The sequence below is a fragment of the Microtus oregoni genome, unplaced genomic scaffold (assembly GCF_018167655.1).
Source record: "Microtus oregoni isolate MIOR12 unplaced genomic scaffold, Mior012 000027F_ref0000203, whole genome shotgun sequence".
Lineage (NCBI taxonomy): Eukaryota > Metazoa > Chordata > Mammalia > Rodentia > Cricetidae > Microtus > Microtus oregoni.
Genome location: NW_024543086.1, coordinates 32,988,875 through 33,006,643, shown reverse-complemented (window position 1 = coordinate 33,006,643; position 17,769 = coordinate 32,988,875). Strand labels below are relative to the sequence as shown.

Genomic DNA, 17,769 nt, shown 5'->3' with positions numbered 1-17,769 from the left:
TCTCTCTCTCTCTCTCTCACACACACACACACACACACACACACACACACACATACACACATCTTTCCTGGTAGTCTGTGGCACACTTTCTAAAAAAAATATTTCTTAATTATGTATACAATATTCTGTCTGTATGTCTGCAGACCAGAAGAGGGCACCAGACCTCATCACACATGGTTGTGAGCCACCATGTGGTTGCTGGGAATTGAACTCAGGACCTTTGGAAGAGCAGGCAATGCTCTTAACCGCTGAGCCATCTCTCCAGTCCTAGGCCAGTTTTTTCTACAACTGAACACGTTGAGCTGTGGAACATGGATTGTCAAGACCAGGCCCTGAGAAAGAAAGATGGCTGGATGGCTCAAGAACCCCTGTTGTGTTGTGAATGAGAACGGCCCCTAAGGCTCATTCATTTGAATGCTTGGTCCCCACTTGGTGCCATTGTTTGAGAAGGATTAGGAGGTATGGCCTTGTTGGAGGAAATGGTCACTGGGGGTGGGCTCTGAGGTTACAAAAGCCCATTCCATTCCTAGGTAGCTCCTGTCTCTCTCTGCCTGCCTCCTACTTTTGGATAAACTACTTACTGCTCCAGTTCCACACTCCCCACCATGATGGTTATCTTCTGTACGTTCCCTTGGTTATGGTGCCTTCACAATAGAGAAGTAGTTTAAGACAAAGCTTGAGCAGCATTAGCAGGGAGGGACAGAAGATTCAAATGTACAGCAGGGAAAAAAGAGTTCTTAATGACTGCTTGTATGAGGCCCTGTGGATTTTAATGGTCCCCCTTGGTGGTCTCACTGCTTGAGAGAAGGCTCTATCCACCTCATAGCTGGTTGGTGGGGCACATTTTTAATCCCAGGCAGATCTCTGAGTTTGAGGCCAGCCTGGTCTAGAGAGCGAGTTCCAGGACAGGTTCCAAGCTACACAGAGAAAATGTCTCAGAAAATATTAAAAAAGAGAGAGAGGAGAGAGAAAAGAAACCACCTCCACTGAGATGGGCAGAACATGGATTCTGAAACTAGACAAAGTATGAATTTCAGCTTTCCCTTAGTTAAGGCCCTTCTTTCCTCCACATGGGAAAATAGCAGAGCTTCTCTTGGCCGCAGAGCGTGAGGACCTCAGAGATCAACAAGCAGAAGCAAGGGGCAAGCAGCAGCCACAAGACACTCGACAAAGAGCGGGGTTTTGATTTTAGTTTTCCCCTTCCTCCAGCCTGATTACATGTCAGTTCTTTAGCAGCTTCTCCTGGTTTCTACCACATTGGCCCAGGTGCTAATGACACTCCACAGTGCCCATTCACTGCCTGACCCATAGTCCCAAGAAGACACAGCACAGAATCTCTCTCTCATGCATGTATGGAATTTTGTGTATGAATGCTTGCGTGTAAGTGCACCACGTGTGCCTGGTGCCCCAGAGACCAGAACACACAGGATCCTTTGGAATAGGAGCTGCAGATGGTTGTGAAGCACTGGCCCTCTGTGAGTAACAGTGTTCTAACCACTGAGCATCTTCCCAGGCTTAGAGACAAAGCCTTCATGTTGCACTCCTACCCTAGCCTCCAAAGCACTGAGGTTCCAGATGTATACAAGAACATCTTAAAGCAAAACAAACCCCAAAAAACTGAGAGTTGTCTGGGAGAGAAGTGCAGGGCTCACTAGCCCAAGGCTATCTGTGTGGCCTTCACCCAAGAACCACATGTTGGGGTTTTTTTTTTTTGGAAACATTTTTTAATAGTTGAGTGTTCTACAGCTTACAGTAAATATCATATAGTTACAAACTCTTGGCTTCAACCTTTCAGACTGATCACTATCTGATCTTCAAAACAAAGCAAAACTCAAAGGAATCCAAGTCAACAAAGCCAGATGTACACTTCACACACACAAGTGTGGTCACAGGGCTTTCCAGTTTTTACCTCCAGGCTCTGAACACGCCTATAAGTTATTTGATCAAGCTACTTGGAAGACACCGGTCAAAGGTTTATTATTATAATAATTATTATTTTTAATGTTTTTATTTTTAAAATGTGAGTTCCAATAAAATTTAAAAATTAGATTCCAACTTGTAGGTTAAAATGAATAAAAAATACAAAATCATACACAACGCTCTCTTCGCAGGGATGTTACATGCCATGAGAACAAGCTTCTCTGTCATGTGATATGAAAGGGATCAGATGCCTTCAAGACAGGAAGGGGACAGGCCCTGGGCCTTCAAAGATTAAAGACAACTTCAAGGTGCAGGAGGCCTAGTCTTGCCTCACCTTGTAAAGAGCATGGTTCACAAGACAGATCCAGTCGATCTGGCTGACCTGAGGTCTCTGGGCCAGTCCTACTCTTCAGTTTGATTTTTGTGCACGTGGAGGATGGCTGAGCTGGGGTCAAGGATAGAGGATGCTGGGTTTAGCCCAAAGCAGATTTCACTGGCTTGATTCCTGTGGGCTGCTATCTGTAAAGCTGCTTTATCTGTTCTCAGGCTGGAATGGATGAAGGGACACACTGCCACACCAGGGATACCTAAGGACTACTGACGTAGCAGCCACAGTGAAGCAGGTGCTGTTATGTCCCTCTTTGGCTCTGTGGCAACCAGTTTCAACTCCTGTGTTCTTGGCTGGCTTTCTGACTGGCATCAACAGTTTCTTAATTAAGAAATACCTGCTGGAGAAACTGAGGGAATGGGACCCAAGTCTGGCCCAGGCAAGTCTGGCCATGGAATGTTGGAGTTGGCCTGCTGGGAATGTCAAAGACTGAGTTCTGGAACCACATAATACCAAATTCATGAGTGCTTTTTCTAGGAGATGGAATAGGGTAGAAACCTGGCTAAGTTTCTTCATTGATTTGTTCCCCTTTGTCCATTCCGACCCTGGCTGCCCTTCTCTAGAGTCCCAAGTTTGACAAGTATGGGGGCCACATAATCAGCAGTGATGTGATTAACACAAGATGGAGAGGCAGAGCTCACTGAATGAGTCACACCTGGGATAATAATGATGGATCCAGCCAGAGCAGGGCAAGATATTTGATGTGCCTTGTTTGACCTGTCATGTCTGCACACTATGATGCCAGAATTGGTGACCATGAGACTTATCCTTTGATGCTCCCATGGCTCATTTCTGAAGGCTATTCAGGACAGAGCATCAAGCCTTCCAAAGAAACCTCTAGGTCTCAACCATGGAACCATCTAGATGGCCAGGAAATACTGGGTCATATGGAGCCTAGTTAGCCTTTCTAGGACCTGGTTCTCACTGGAGGAGCAAGCATGAGGACTCCAGTCGAATGTGTTTCAGAAGTTCACACTTATGCCACGTCCCCTTGAACTGCCTTGTTGGATCTGGATAGGAGTCAAGAGAGCCAACGTGCAGGCAAGACTCCTTGCTCAAAGATACTGTCCCCAATCATCTTTAGTACTGGGCAGTGTCACGTTTGGTGTTTTGAGTTAGGTCTTTTGTGGCAACTTCTCTGCTGGATTTACCTCTAGGTCCCCAGGGCCCATACAAGTCTCGGCCTAAAGAAGAAATTCTCAAAAATCTGCTCAGCTGAAAAATGGGAGCTCTCCCAAGTCTCCATAAACGCTTCCTCTGTGGGCACACATAGTCCTTTCCTTCTTCAAGCATGCTTACACTAGAGACCCAGCAGGAGGCAGCAGAGGAACAGAGGATCAAGTCTTGGCTCTTGTACTTATGAGCTATGTGTCCTCTGGCAAGTCTCTCATCCCTTCAGAGCATGATGACCCCCGCCTGTATCTTTAAAGTAGAGGTTTTGGCAATCAGTGTCAAAGTACTTTATGTACAAAAAGAGGTCTGGACAGATAGATTGTGTGTCCCTGATGAATATTCAGGGAAGAGGGGTATGCACGTCAGAGTCACTGTCAGGATATCAAGAAGGAAAAAGAATTTTATCTCATAGGAAGAACTTGTTGTTTCGAAAGCATGGCAAGAGACTTGCAGGCTTTTACTCACTGGGAGTAGTCCAATTCTCAGACCCAAACTTTCTGGCCCAGGGCCGATGAAGATGATCAAATGGCACCAAGGAAGGCTGGTGAACAGATCCACCTCTACCTCAGCTTTGTATTGGGGGAGGGAGGGGTGTCAACAAGGTGCGTGCGTGCGTGCATGCGTGCGTGCGTGTGTGTGTGTGTGTGTGTGTGGTGATGCCAGTGTGCCTTGTCCTATGATAAGGGGCCCTTTACAGCTTTGGCCTCATCTACCTTGACCACTGGGGCCATCCAGAATCCTCAAATGATACCTAGGGCACCCTTGCTAGAGCTGTGTTCACCTAACCCAAGGTACACACACACTGCGTTCTGGGGTTCAGTCTGTTTGCCATGGTTCCCTCCTCAAGCTTGGCCAGGCTTGTTGATCTCTGTCAAACAAAAGTGAGAGGCCAGCTGAACTGGGGCTCTTGTGCTCTTACTGAGAAAGGTTAATTGGTCTGGTTTCTCTATACTACAGCATGTCAACACTTGATTTTCACCTTGGGGTCTTTCTGATCCTGAATCCACAGACTAGGTCTAATATGAGGTACAGAGCATAGATGCTTCAGAACATGAGCCCATGTGTGGATCAGGCTTGGAGAGACTACAGCCAGCAGGGGATTCCTTACCAGAAAGTCACACATGGGACTTTTCTGAGTCTTGGATTCTCTATGAATTAAACAGCAGGCATCATGCCTTCATCTCAGGGACAAACCCCATGAACTGTGAGGGTCACAGTGTTTACTTACTGATGTGTAAAGAACAAATATTAAGAGGCCATTCCTAGGTCTCTCTCTTTTTTTCTTCTACCAGGTCATCTGAAGGCCACTGGGTCTAGGAAACCTGCCAGGATTCCAGCGTACAGTTCACTTCTAGAACTGTTTTCACATTTGTCAAGTAGGTGGGAGAGCTGACCCTGCTGCTTGCCCTTGGCCAGGGCATCAGTCGTAAAATGCTTTAACATCTGTGAAGCGCCTGACACATGTATTCTATAATCATTACCACCATTATTATTCTGGCATTTTTCAAACATTTAAGACATAATCTATAGCAACCTTCATCCACCTCTACAAAACCAATGAAGGTAGAAGGAGGCATTGTAAAAAGCGGACCAACAATGGAAAACTTTGTCTTAAAAGAAAACCTTGTCAGTACCCAGAACAGCCGTGTCTTCTCCTGGTCCTGAAGCTCCCAGAAGGCCGGGCAGGCAGAAGCCCTAACTTCTGGCTCTCTGCCATGGATGCTGATGGACTCCGAATTCCTGGAAACAGTCAGACTGTTTCTGAGCTCGTTCTAGCTCAAGGGCTTCCATTTTTTTGTTTCCTTCAGGGAACACGGGAAATAGGAGGAAGGTGATGTTCAAGTTCACATCAATTTGAAATGAAATAGTTTGAGTCTCAGGTGTTACCAGTGAACCAATTTTACACAACAAGATACTCCTATTCCACCCAGTGAGGCTATTGGCTTGGCTAGTTGGGCACAGGAAAGTGGCTGGCCAATCCATTTCCTGGCTAAGACTAGGAAGGGCTTCCTTGTCTCAGGGGTCCCTCTTCTTCTCCCAGATGTGGTTGTATCTGCTTGGTCTTCCGTTTTTGGTGGTTCCCATTCTTCTCTTCTTGGGATAAAGGACTACTCTCCTAAGTGCATAGCCCCTTCCGGCCAGCCCACTTGCTTTTTTTCCTAGAGGTGGAGTCAGGTGCAGGATAAACATTCCAGATGTCGTCACAGGCTTTCCAAATGCAGTTTCTCTTCCTGCCCTTTGCCCTTTGTGGCCTCTGCCTAGTCTTCAATCCCTCACCTTTAGAGTGCATGAGGGAAAATAGCAGGAAGAAGCCCAGAGGCCAGAGCTCACCAGATGTGGACACTGCTGACTTAATTTTTACAAAGCCAAGCCAATCCATCCCTTGCTAAATTTTTGTAGGCAAAATGCCAGTAAGTAGGAAGGCTGCATTTAATGCTAATTTACTATAAGGTTCAGAGAAGTCCTTCTGCTTCTCTGGGCCTCAGTTTCTTCATCTGTCAAATAGGGGAATGGACGAGATGATGAATGCTAAGGTTCCTTCAGTTCCATGAGTATGAAATGATTATTGCTATTGTTTTCCTTCACTAACCTGACCTTCAGAACTGCCAGCTCCCTCCTGGAATGTGGTTCCTTCACTTTGGCCGTGAAGTGGCAGAAGGTAACCAAGAGCTTGGCCTGCATGCCGGCCCCATGAACAGACATGTGCACCCCGGCACTGGGAAGGGCAGAAGGGCAAGGGAGAGAAATGCCACTCTCTGAGGAGAAAGCCCCTTGAGTGGGTCCATGAGGTTCAGGCTGAAGGTGGGATTATGCAGGCACCTGGCTTTCTGAAGCCTCTGGATGCTGGGATCCCACCACCATGCAAGTGTTTGGCAGGTCTGAGGTCATAGCATCTCTGGAGGAAGTGCCAGGTCAGCTAACATCACTGTGCAAATCAGAAGGTCCAGGCCAGCAATATGGCCAGAGACCTTTCAAACCAGAGCTGAGCACCCTCTCGCCCCTTTTCCACACTACTTCCCCAGTGTCCTCCCTCCCTTCACCCTTCCCCAAATTCTCTGCTTTCCCAGGTTCTGGGCCTGGGGACGTGAAGCTGCTGACAACATTCCTACATAACCAGGTGGGCTTGTTCTTGGTCTTTTGCAATGGCTCTTAGAAGATATTTCTTTGTATTTGAAGTAATCTTGCTTCAGCAAAATGACGATCTGACAGAGATGTGGCCTTCTCAACAGCTCCAAGTTCCTACCCCAGACCTGAAGGCCACATCTATTATGTTCTCCAAATGAAATATAGCCTTTAGATGAGCCATTGCAATAAACCTCACTCTCTGCCTGCTACTAGACGGATTGCAGGGACAGGATGCTCAGGGAAGGAAAGAAGTGCAGAGAGGACTGGGCCTGGTCAGGTAGGAAGAGGGATAGAGTCGGGAGGGCAGTGGCTAAGAGGGAGGCACGAGGGGGAGGCGCGAAGGGGAGGCTCCTAGATTAGAAAAAGCAGCTTTTACAAAAACCAAAAATAAAAATAAAAATCATTAAAGATGCATAAAGTGACCCTTGCACTTCCGTTGTCTCTTCTTGCAAATAGAGGTGGTGCTGCTAGGGGACTGCTCCAGCACCGGTGTAAGACTTGAGTAGTTGCATACAATGTGACTCCAGGTCTGGGGGAGGAAGGAACACTGTTAGAGAGAGTGAGGCGCCACAGGGCCCCTTCCCTAAGCCCTCCATGCCTCCCAGAGCTGCTGACGACAGTGAGGAAGCTGGGGTCTAACATCAAAGCTGGTATATGATTTAGACCAGACTTCATTTGAAGAACCGAGTCTCTAGTTAAAGACATCTGAAGACCACAAAGAGCACAGAATTCAATAACAGAGGACAAAGCCGCTGCTCAGTCTAATTGGCTGAGTGATTTTGAACTGTGTATCTAAAAAACAGAGTTAAAGACCCATGAGTTAAAAACTACGAGGGCTGTAACATTTGTAAAGTAATAGCTGATATTAAGAGTGACATTAAAGAACCCGGAACAGGTAACAAGTGGTGACTGTTGCCTGCTTCTGTAACGCCTGTGCTCCAGATTCAAGCCAGGACTTTGAGAGAGTTCCTGCATGTGTCCCTTCCCTTCTCCCCATCCCTGGCCCTACTTACTTGGACAGGTTGCAGGCTTTACCAGTGCGGGGGCACATAGCTGTATGCAGGGGTTCCTTGGGCCCTGTACGTGGGCATGGAGACAGGGTGTGCCCCAATTGCAGTGTGCTGGGGTGTGGTCAGCAGGGTACCTGGGCATAGAGAGAGGAGGAAACCTGAGTAAGCTCTAACCCATAACCTGGGTACAGGATGGAGAGGAGGAAAAGGCTTTTACATGGCTGTTCTTCCTGTCCATGCCCCCACCACCCTGGACTGCCTGGTGAGCACTGTCCTTCTCCACCTTGCCAGGCTTCCACTCCTTAGGGTGAGGAGTCTTTTGGGATGCTGGAAGACAGAATTACTCTTAGGAAATCCCTCTTTCATTTGCATGCTTCTCTTACTGCATACACGTGTGGAAACCATTATCTTTCCTGGTTCTGTCTTCTACATATACTCACCTGGATTATCTTTCCTGGTTCTGTCTTCTACATATGCTCACCTGGATTATCTTTCCTGGTTCTCTCTTTTACATGTGCTCACCTGGATTACCTTTCCTGGTTCTGTCTTCTACATATGCTCACCTGGATTATCTTTCCTGGTTCTCTCTTCTACATGTGCTCACCTAGGTATTTAAGGGCAAGGCTCTTCCTTAGGGATCTTTCCTTCCCAGGACCTTAATCAGGCTGGCACTGAGCAAATAACTAGCAGCTTCCTGTGTACTGAGCAACCATGTGGTCACATCTCGGATCTTTACGCCCTACATGGCAGTGCCAATTATTTCTAAGGCTACACTTCCCACCTTTATCCCCTGTGCTCCTTAAGGGCAGACTCCTGTCTCTCCACCTGGGCCCCCTGCTGTCACTGGAGGCCTACTGTTAACATCTCTCCCAATCCAGCCCACAGTCAGTTCAAACCCTACCCTATTTCTCCCCTACTGCAGCTGTTAGCTCCCTCACCCGAAAGCATTCAAGCCTCTCGACAATCATGTCCTCACCAGCCGTGCCAGCCACCCTTCCTCTCTCCCGTCCCCTCCCCATTTCTTACACGCCTTAAACCTTTTCTATCCTATGAATACACCACACTTTGATCCTTCTGCGTCTACTTCCCTTCCCACTTTCATTTCTCTGCTTGGCCTCCATTCACCCATTATTCAAGGCCTTGCTCAATATACCCATCTTGTGTGCCATCTTCCTTATCCCTTCAAATAATTTAGACTTTAAATTATACTCTAAATTTCTAAATTTTAGAGCATCTTCTCTTTGGCTTCCTGGAAAACCCTCTAGCCTGGCACATAATTTCCCATGCTGGGCTGCAGCCAATTCCATGACTGTTCTCCAGTGTGAGGAATTCCTGAAAGAGAGCAAAGGATTCTTCGGCAGATGTTGCCCTTACCTGCTGACATTGCCATGGTGGTTCCTGCCACCATGCCCATGGCCACACCGTTGGTTCTGGGGGCAGCAACAGGAGCTGGGTAGATGGCAGAGGGAATGCTGTTGGGCTGGACAACTGTAGTGTGGTGGATGACATGGGGCTGGGCGGCATACACGGGCTGTGTGTAGTAGGCTCCCTGGGAAGAGAGGCTAAGGTCAGATGAGTTCTTGGAGAGAGTAGGAAGGATGAAGAGAAGAGATGGTGGGTGGGGAGCAACCAGGTAAGAGAAGCTCTGGCCTAGGGACACAAGTGTAGGCTGGGGCTCTGCTCTGTCTCACTCTGCAATTAGTTCACTGCTGTGATTTAGCTTGATCTGAAAAATAAGGCCCTCTCGCTTACACCCCTAGAGTGGCTATGAATTTTTAGTAGTAAGAGCTTTTCTCCCTTTAAGCCTTGGCTTTAACATTGAAATTTTTCAAAATTTGCCAGGTATTGGTTACACACGCCTTTAATCCCAGCACTCAGGAGGCAGAGGCAGGAGGATCTCTGGTTACACACGCCTTTAATCCCAGCACTCAGGAGGCAGAGGCAGGAGGATCTCTGGGAGTCAGACGCCAGCCTGGTCTACAAGAGCTAGTTCCAGGACAGGCTCCAAAACTACAGAAAAACCCTGTCTCAAAAAACCCAAGGGAAAAAAAATCAAAAAATTTGATTCCAAGACACTACCATAACCTGCCCCTAATTTATCAGTAAGGAATATAGTCGTTTCTCAGCACGGGGACACCAAAACACTGCCACACAGGCAGATGCATTATTAATGGCATTCACCACTGTTGTGAATGCTGTTGTTTGTGTTCGTTTTGTCATTATTGGGTAGCAAGGTACCTCTGAAGGCAGTGTTCTGAAGTGATGGTTCCCTTCCCAGATCACACGGCTCTTCCTGGTGCTGCATTCATGGGCCTCCCGAGTGTGGGAGCAGATAAAAGCATCTGAGACTAAGTCAATAGTAAATAATCAAAGTCTCACCTTAGCCCCAGAGGCTAAGATACTATGCCATACTTGAGAAAAGTTGATTCAAGTCTCCTGTTTCTTATTTATCTTTTCTTTTCCAGGTAGACTGGCCTTGAACTCAATATGTAGCTGAGAATGACTTGAACTTCTTCCCAATACTGGGATTAAAGGCATATGTTGTCATGTCCCAGTTTTGTAGTATACTCTGCAACATAGCTAGTTAAAAAAATATTTTCTATTAGTTGTTTAATATATATATATATTCAAATGTGTGCGAGTATGTGTGTTTTGCCTTCATGTATGTCTGTGTACCACTTGCATGGAGGCCAGTAGAGAGCACTGTGTACCTTGAACTAGAGTTACAGATGAGTATGAGCTGCAATGCAGGTGTTGGGAATCAAATCCAGGTCCTCTGCAATAACAGCAAGTGCTCTTAATCACCAAACCATCTCTCAAGCAACATAGCTAGTTTTGTTTTTGCTTTTTTCCCAAGACAGGGTTTCTCTATGTAGTCCTGGCTGTCCTGGAACTTGCTCTGTAGATCAGGCTGGTCTCAAATTCAAAGATCCACCTGACTTTGTCTCTTGAGTGCTGGGATTAAAGGTGTGTGCCACCACCGCCCAGCAACAAAGCTGGTTTTTAAACTCCAAAGTTTAAAGACTCATTACCACTTAGACCTCATGTAGAACCGTCACTTCAGAGGATGGACCATGGTCAGGCTGGAGTCTCAAACAGTTCCCTCTTGCCTCCCCTCAGCTGCACACATTCTCCAGCAGGAGAAACCCAAATGGACCACTAAAACACTACAGAACCACAGAGGGCACCGGTAGCAGACACTGTTTTTTTTTTTTTTCCTTTTCTTTCTCTCTCCTACTTGGCTCATTGATTTTATCAAAGAAAGGGAGGTGTGAGATTAAAAGAGGGGAGATCAACACAAGTAATAGCATAACCTGACCCAGCCAATAACTCGGTGTGACCTTAGACCAGCCTTTCTCCTCTGCAGTCTCAGGTTCTCTACTTGTCCAACAAAGGAGCTGAGCCAGATCATTTCTAATGGTCCTCTGACGTTTGAGGCTCTGGTAATCTAACTGACTTCATTCTTCACCCTCTGGGAGTGGGGCAAAGTGGGCAGTGTTGCGGGAATATTCCTTAGTGACACTACAGTGATGACAGCTGGACCCATGGACTCTCTTTTCTCTTCCTCGTCCCATGCCACCCACCCTTGCTGGAAGCTCCTGCAGAAGAGCTCCTCCATGTGTACCTACCTGGGCATACAGATTCTGCTGGGGGTAGGCACTTCTGATTGGATACATGGCCGTCTGATAGGGATTGGGTGATGGGGAGTAGGGGGGTGGAGCAGTATTACTCTGGGTCGGTGGGACCTTGTATGGTGTCCCTGAAGTATATCCTGTACCAAGGCAATAAAAGAGACCTCTAGTTAGTAGGCAGAACAGCAATGCTTGAAGGCAGCAGGTCCCCAGTAAGAATTCCTCAAACAGCTGGAAACACAGATGAGGACTGACAAGGAACAGGCTTTACCCACAGAGCTGTGGTCCCTGCTTCCTCAGTTCTGGTGAACAGGGCTGCAAGCATGATTTGGGCATCTTATTTCTCTGAGTTTCAGGGCTCTCATCTATACGGGACACTATGTGTGTATAGGACACTATGTATGTATGGAACACTATGTGTGTATAGGACACTGTGTGTACGGGACACTATGTGTGTATAGGACACTATGTATAGGACACTATGTGTGTATCGGACACTGTACGGGACACTATGTGTGTATAGGACACTGTGTGTACGGGACACTATGTGTGTATAGGACACTATGTATGTATGGAACACTATGTGTGTATAGGACACTGTGTGTACGGGACACTATGTGTGTATAGGACACTGTGTGTATGGGACACTATGTGTGTATGGGACACTATGTGTGTATAGGACACTATGTGTGTACGGGACACTATGTGTGTATAGGACACTATGTATGTATGGAACACTATGTGTTATAGGACACTGTGTGTACGGGACACTATGTGTGTATAGGACACTATGTATAGGACACTATGTGTGTATCGGACACTGTACGGGACACTATGTGTGTATAGGACACTGTGTGTATGGGACACTGTGTGTGTATAGGACACTATGTGTGTATAGGACACTGTGTGTATGGGACACTGTGTGTGTACGGGACACTGTGTGTGTATAGGACACTGTGTGTGTATAGGACACTGTGTGTGTATAGGACACTGTGTGTGTATAGGACACTGTGTGTGTATGGGACACTGTGTGTGTATGGGACACTGTGTGTGTATGGGACACTGTGTGTGTATGGGACACTGTGTGTGTATAGGACACTATGTGTGTATAGGACACTATGTGTGTATAGGACACTATGTGTGTATAGGACACTGTGTGTACGGGACACTATGTGTGTATAGGACACTATGTGTGTATAGGACACTGTGTGTGTATAGGACACTGTGTGTACGGGACACTATGTGTGTATAGGACACTATGTGTGTATAGGACACTATGAATCAGAGGCCACTGTCTCCAGATGCATCACCTACAGAGCAGTGATCACAAGCAGCATGGGAACTGACTGGGCCTCTGTAAACAGGCTGTTTCTCTCTCACTACATAGAGGCAGTAGTAAGCTTCCTCTCGTGGGGCATATGATCATGGACTGCTCTTAAAAACTACAAGAGGGGGGCTGGAGAGATGGCTCAGAGGTTAAGAACACTGACTGTTCTTCCGGAGGTCCTGAGTTCAATTCCCAGCAACCACATGGTGGCTCACAACCATCTATAATGAGATCTGGTGCCCTCTTCTGGCCTGCAGGTATACTTGGAGGCTGAACACTGTATGCATAAATAATAATAATAATAATAATAATAATAATAATAATAAAAAACTACAAGAGGCAAGAGCTTGGCTGTGGTCTGTTCCAAATTGCAACACAAACTCCAGGACTCCAAGATTCTAAAATTTTATGATTCTTTAACAAGCCAATAATACGAGCAGCTTTTGTTTTGTTTTTAAATGTGCCTGGAGAACATGCTCTGGACTTTCTAGCTTTCTCAGGGAAGGCGTACCACGTCATCTAAGCCACAAAAGCAACCACATTACAAAGTGGGCTGTTCCTCTGCAGAGAATCAAAAAGTTCTAGGAGAATGCAGTAGAATTTGGTTCCTGAGGGCTGGAGAGATGGCTCAGTGGTTAAGAGCACTGGCTGTTCTTCCAGAGGTCCTGAGTTCAATTCCCAGCAACCACATGGTAGCTCACAACATCTGTAATGAGGTCTGGTACCCTCTTCTGGCCTGTATGCATACACACAGGCAGAACACTGTATTCATAATAAATAAATACATCTTAAAAATAGATATAATAAAATAATAAAAATGATTTGTTTAAAAAAAGAATCTAGTTTCCATATATGAGAATAACCTTATGGAGAATGTTTCCCCCCCTTCATGTTATTAGACAAGACATACACACTCAAAATATAAATCAATATCTAAACAGCCATGGCTGGTTATAGCCTGCTTTGCATCTCTAGATGTTTGGGATGGGAGGCAGAACTCCAGATCTTAGAGATCTCTACCATGAGAACTTCAGAGATGAGAGATGCTAACAGAGAGATTGCACACAGAAGCATGCTGTAACCATGATGCGACTCATCAGGGGCAGGAGGAGCTTCCTAAGGCTGCAGAAACCACCCAAGCTCGGGCCTTTTTCCTGAAACCCTTTCAAGTCAGCTTCTTATATTGGAAATATCTTCAGTTGGACTAGATCATTTCAGAGGGCATTTTGATGTTAACATTCTAAGTCTTTAGTACTTCAGTAGGACATCTATGAGGACATCATCTTCACCCTGTCCATACCCCTGGGGAACACTGAAAATCTAGGCTAATATCCTGGGCTTAGATATCATAAAAGTTAGGGTTTACTACTTTGTGCATCTACTAAGTAAAAGAAGCTGTTGGGTTTGTTGCAAAAATATCCTATGGGTTTTTACTCAAATAAATTTAGACCCAACTGGAGGGCTAGTTTGAAATGAATGCTAAATCTGAAGGTCACAGAATGGGAACTTTGGGATGCTATACCTTAAAGGCATTTGAGACCTATTCTGAGGAAGAACCTATAACTTAGAAAGTAATTTTTTCAAAATTGCACATCATATCTACAGCCATAGAGCAGAGGTCAGTTAATGTTGCCTTGGGCAAAGCTGTTTCTGAGTTAAATGTCTCTACAGTACAATACTGGACATCTGGTGTACTGGCCTTCGTATCCCCGTTTCACTAAAGGCTGTGTCTAGAAGTACCAACTCTGTCTTATGAAGAGGTTTTGTTTATGAGCCGCCTCTGTCTGTCTCAGGTTCCTAGCTATAGGCTATATCAGATGGAAGCATTGACAAGATGAAGCTGCTGTAGCCCTCTCTTTAACCCTGCTTCACTGTCAAAAATCTTTTTCAGTTGTAGAGCCCACTACCTTACACTAATTGCTTTGTTGATCATCAGGTTTATACATCAGGGCAAATTCTGGACAAAATAACACTGTAGGTCTGAACCTTGTCTTGACCTCAGTTTTCTTGTTGGTGGTTAAACCCTCAAGTACTGAGTAAGTAAGAGGGTTACATAATTATGAACATGTGTTATCAACTGTTGGTTAAATTGGTGTGAATTTGTCAAAGTGCCCTGAGAGCACTGTGGTACTAAAAAGCAACGAAATCTGCATGCTTGGAGGAACTTTTGTGAGCCTGCATGAGTGAGTCAGACAATCCCGATCCTTCTAAACGTTTTATCCATTTATATAATACTTGCTTGAAAAAGAGTGATACATCTTGGTCCTACCTAGAAACTTGACAGCCTGTCCAAGAGGGGAGAGCAGGATTTAACTACTGTATATTTCTGTGGGACTTTTACAAGATTTTAGCACAGAAGGTAAGGCAATCTGACGCTTCCTCCCTGTAGGAATGAGGACCTTATTCCTAGAGATACGAGCAAAGCCTTGAGAGCTAGCTCACTGATGAGGGAGCTGGAGAGGACTTTGTGAGAAGCTCACAGCTCTACAGCGAGGGGTCAGGAGTCCAATAGCTAGCACAGACTTTAAAGGTGACCTGGTCCAAGGTGTTCAGTTCTAGAGACTACTGACCAAAGCAGAGCCACGAATTATCCAGTCACATAGAATCAAGACTAGAGTCCGCTATCTTCCACACCAGGCCCCTTTCTGCTGCACTGGAGTAACTGTGCCTTTATTCACGTACATCCACATTTATGGACTACACATGTATCAATTTACATTATATAACTTTAAATATGTTCACTCAATTCTACTTAAGGAACATGGAAAAACTTCTTATAGCTGCCATTCCTCTCATTATTCTTTTTGAGACCAACTCTCACTATGTACCTCAGATTGACCTAAAAGTTGCTATGTGGCCTAGGTTGGCCTTGAAATTGTGATCCTCTTGCTTTAGCCTTCTGCTAAGCTACCATGATACCTCATTTGTCTTTTGAAAGAGGCAGGAGCCGGGCGATGGTGGCGCACGCCTTTAATCCCAGCACTCGGGAGGCAGAGGCAGGCGGATCTCTGTGAGTTCGAGACCAGCCTGGTCTACAGAGTGAGTTCCAGGACAGGCTCCAAAACCACAGAGAAACCCTGTCTCGAAAAACCAAAAAAAAAAAAGAGTCAGGAGTAGAATTCTAGTTTGAAAGCTATCTTTTTCCAGCTGTGCTGGCATATTAATTACACAGCGTTGGGCATACTGCCTTCTTGAATCTTTGGAAATTTCAAAGCAGGATAAAAGTCCACCCAAACTTTATAGACTATAATCTTGATTAAACCAGGGGCTGATTTTGAAAGCAGAATCTACAAAAGGTACACCATGCTGGGTTAGGAGATGCTGATATGTAAGGACAGTGACAATGAGGAGAAAATAACATTGGTTTTGTTGTTGTTTTTAAAGAAAAGGGCTCACCATGTAACCTTGGCTAGCCTAAAAATCACTATGTAGACCAGGCTAGCTTTTACCTTACAGAGAGATCTATCTGCCTCTGCCTCCTGCGTGGTAGGATTATAGGCATGTGTCAGGCTTGACATTGGATATTTAATTTATTTTAAAAGATTTGTTCTGCTGGGCAGTGGTGGCGCACGCCTTTAATGCCAGCACTCTGGAGGCAGAGGCAGGCGGATCTCTGTGAGTTCAAGGTCAGCCTGGTCTACAAGAGCTAGTTCCAGGATAGGAACCAAAAACTACGGAGAAACCCTGTCTCGAAAAATCCAAAAAAATAAATAAATAAAAAATAAAAGATTTGTTTTTATTTTATGTGTATGAATTTAGCTGTGTGCATGTATGGGCCTCATATTTGTGCCTAAAACACAAAGAGGTCAGAAGAGGGCACTGGGTTACCTGAACTGGAGTTGCAGATGGTGGTAAGCTGCCTTGTGGGTGTTGGGGATTGAACCTGGGTCCTCTGGAAGAGCAGTCAGTGCTCTCAACTGCTGAGCTATGTCTCTAGCCCCAACACTGGATATTTTACACTTGGTCTCAGCAAAAAGGCTGAGAAGCAATGACATTGGGTAATTAAAAGAAAAGAAAACAAATTCAATGAATTTTCCTAGCCTACCTAGTAAGTTACTTTTCTATAACATTTTGCTAAGGGTTTGTCCAGTTCCTGCTGGCATAAGTCCAGAAACCAGCGCTCATCAGCTCATCACATCCAAAGCCAGTCATTCCAATGCCCAACAGCTGCCACAGGCACAAGTTCTTCCACTCAGCAATTTCTAAATGATGGTCCTGACTGGAGTCATCTGTGTTACCAATCAGCTGAAAAGGTGACAACATTAGTAAGCCTCAGGCTGAACATGACCAATGTGGCTACTGGTGTCTGTCCATGTCATACCATGTTCCCAAAGTGTGCATGAACTAGGGCAGTGTTTCTTATACAGAGGAATACTGAGCCCTATCTGGAGACATTTTTGGTAGTGACAATGATACTTTATTTATTTATTTATTCATTCATTCATTTATTATGTATACAATATTCTGTGTGTATGCCTGCAGTCCAGAAGAGGGCACCAGACCCCATTACAGATGGTTGTGAGCCACCTTGTGGTTGCTGGGAATTGAACTCAGGACCTTTGGAAGAAGCAGGCAATGCTCTTAACCTCTGAGCCATCTCTCCAGCCCCATGACAATGATCTAACAGAGAGAAGTTACAGTCACTGCTAAACATCCTACCATGCATAGGAAAAAACTCATGTGTCCCAGATGCCAACAGTGCTAAGGTCAGAAATCCTGCGGGTAGGAAGAGACACACAAAGCCTTCAATTGTGCCTTGATCCTTCCCCTAAAATGAAGTCATTGTCTTTCACAAACCCAACTTCTTGACCCAGGCGCACTCCTCCTTCACTGCTGTGGATATCCCGAAGGCATGATCACAGATGATCATCATTCTTGAATGACAAAGCCATTTTTTTTTTTTGCATGACTAGAAGAACCTCTTAAAACAGTGTTTATACTAAAAATGTCATTTTAAAAATTCCCTTTCCTGGCTGGGTGATGGTGGTACACGCCTTTAATCCCAGCATTTGGGAGGCAAAGGCAGGCAGATCTCTGTGAGTTCAAGGCCAGCCTGGTCTACAAGAGCAAGTTCCAGGACAGGCACCAAAGTTACAGAGAAACCCTGTCTCAACAAAACAAACAAACAAAAACAACAACAATCCCTCCCCCCCAATCCCTTTCCTTTCTTCCTAACAAACAAATCTGTCCCGA

General features: G+C 45.5%; 1 protein-coding gene across 3 annotated transcripts in view; it reads right to left on the bottom strand.

Annotated features, from left to right (window-relative positions):
• Positions 1-43: 43 nt before the first annotated feature.
• The window catches only part of Fam168a (family with sequence similarity 168 member A), a 128,655-nt gene continuing 110,929 nt past the window's right edge, over positions 44-17,769 (bottom strand). For 2 of the 3 annotated variants that reach the window (XM_041676318.1, XM_041676316.1), the window contains 4 exons: positions 11,247-11,389; positions 8,992-9,166; positions 7,621-7,751; positions 45-7,136 (listed from right to left, as the gene is read on the bottom strand). In XM_041676318.1, the coding sequence (XP_041532252.1) occupies positions 7,639-7,751; positions 8,992-9,166; positions 11,247-11,389 (431 nt within the window). In that variant the 3' untranslated portion in view covers positions 45-7,136; positions 7,621-7,638. Of the gene's footprint in view, positions 7,137-7,620; positions 7,752-8,991; positions 9,167-11,246; positions 11,390-17,769 lie in introns of all 3 variants that reach the window. The other variant, XM_041676317.1, reaches the window with a different exon arrangement.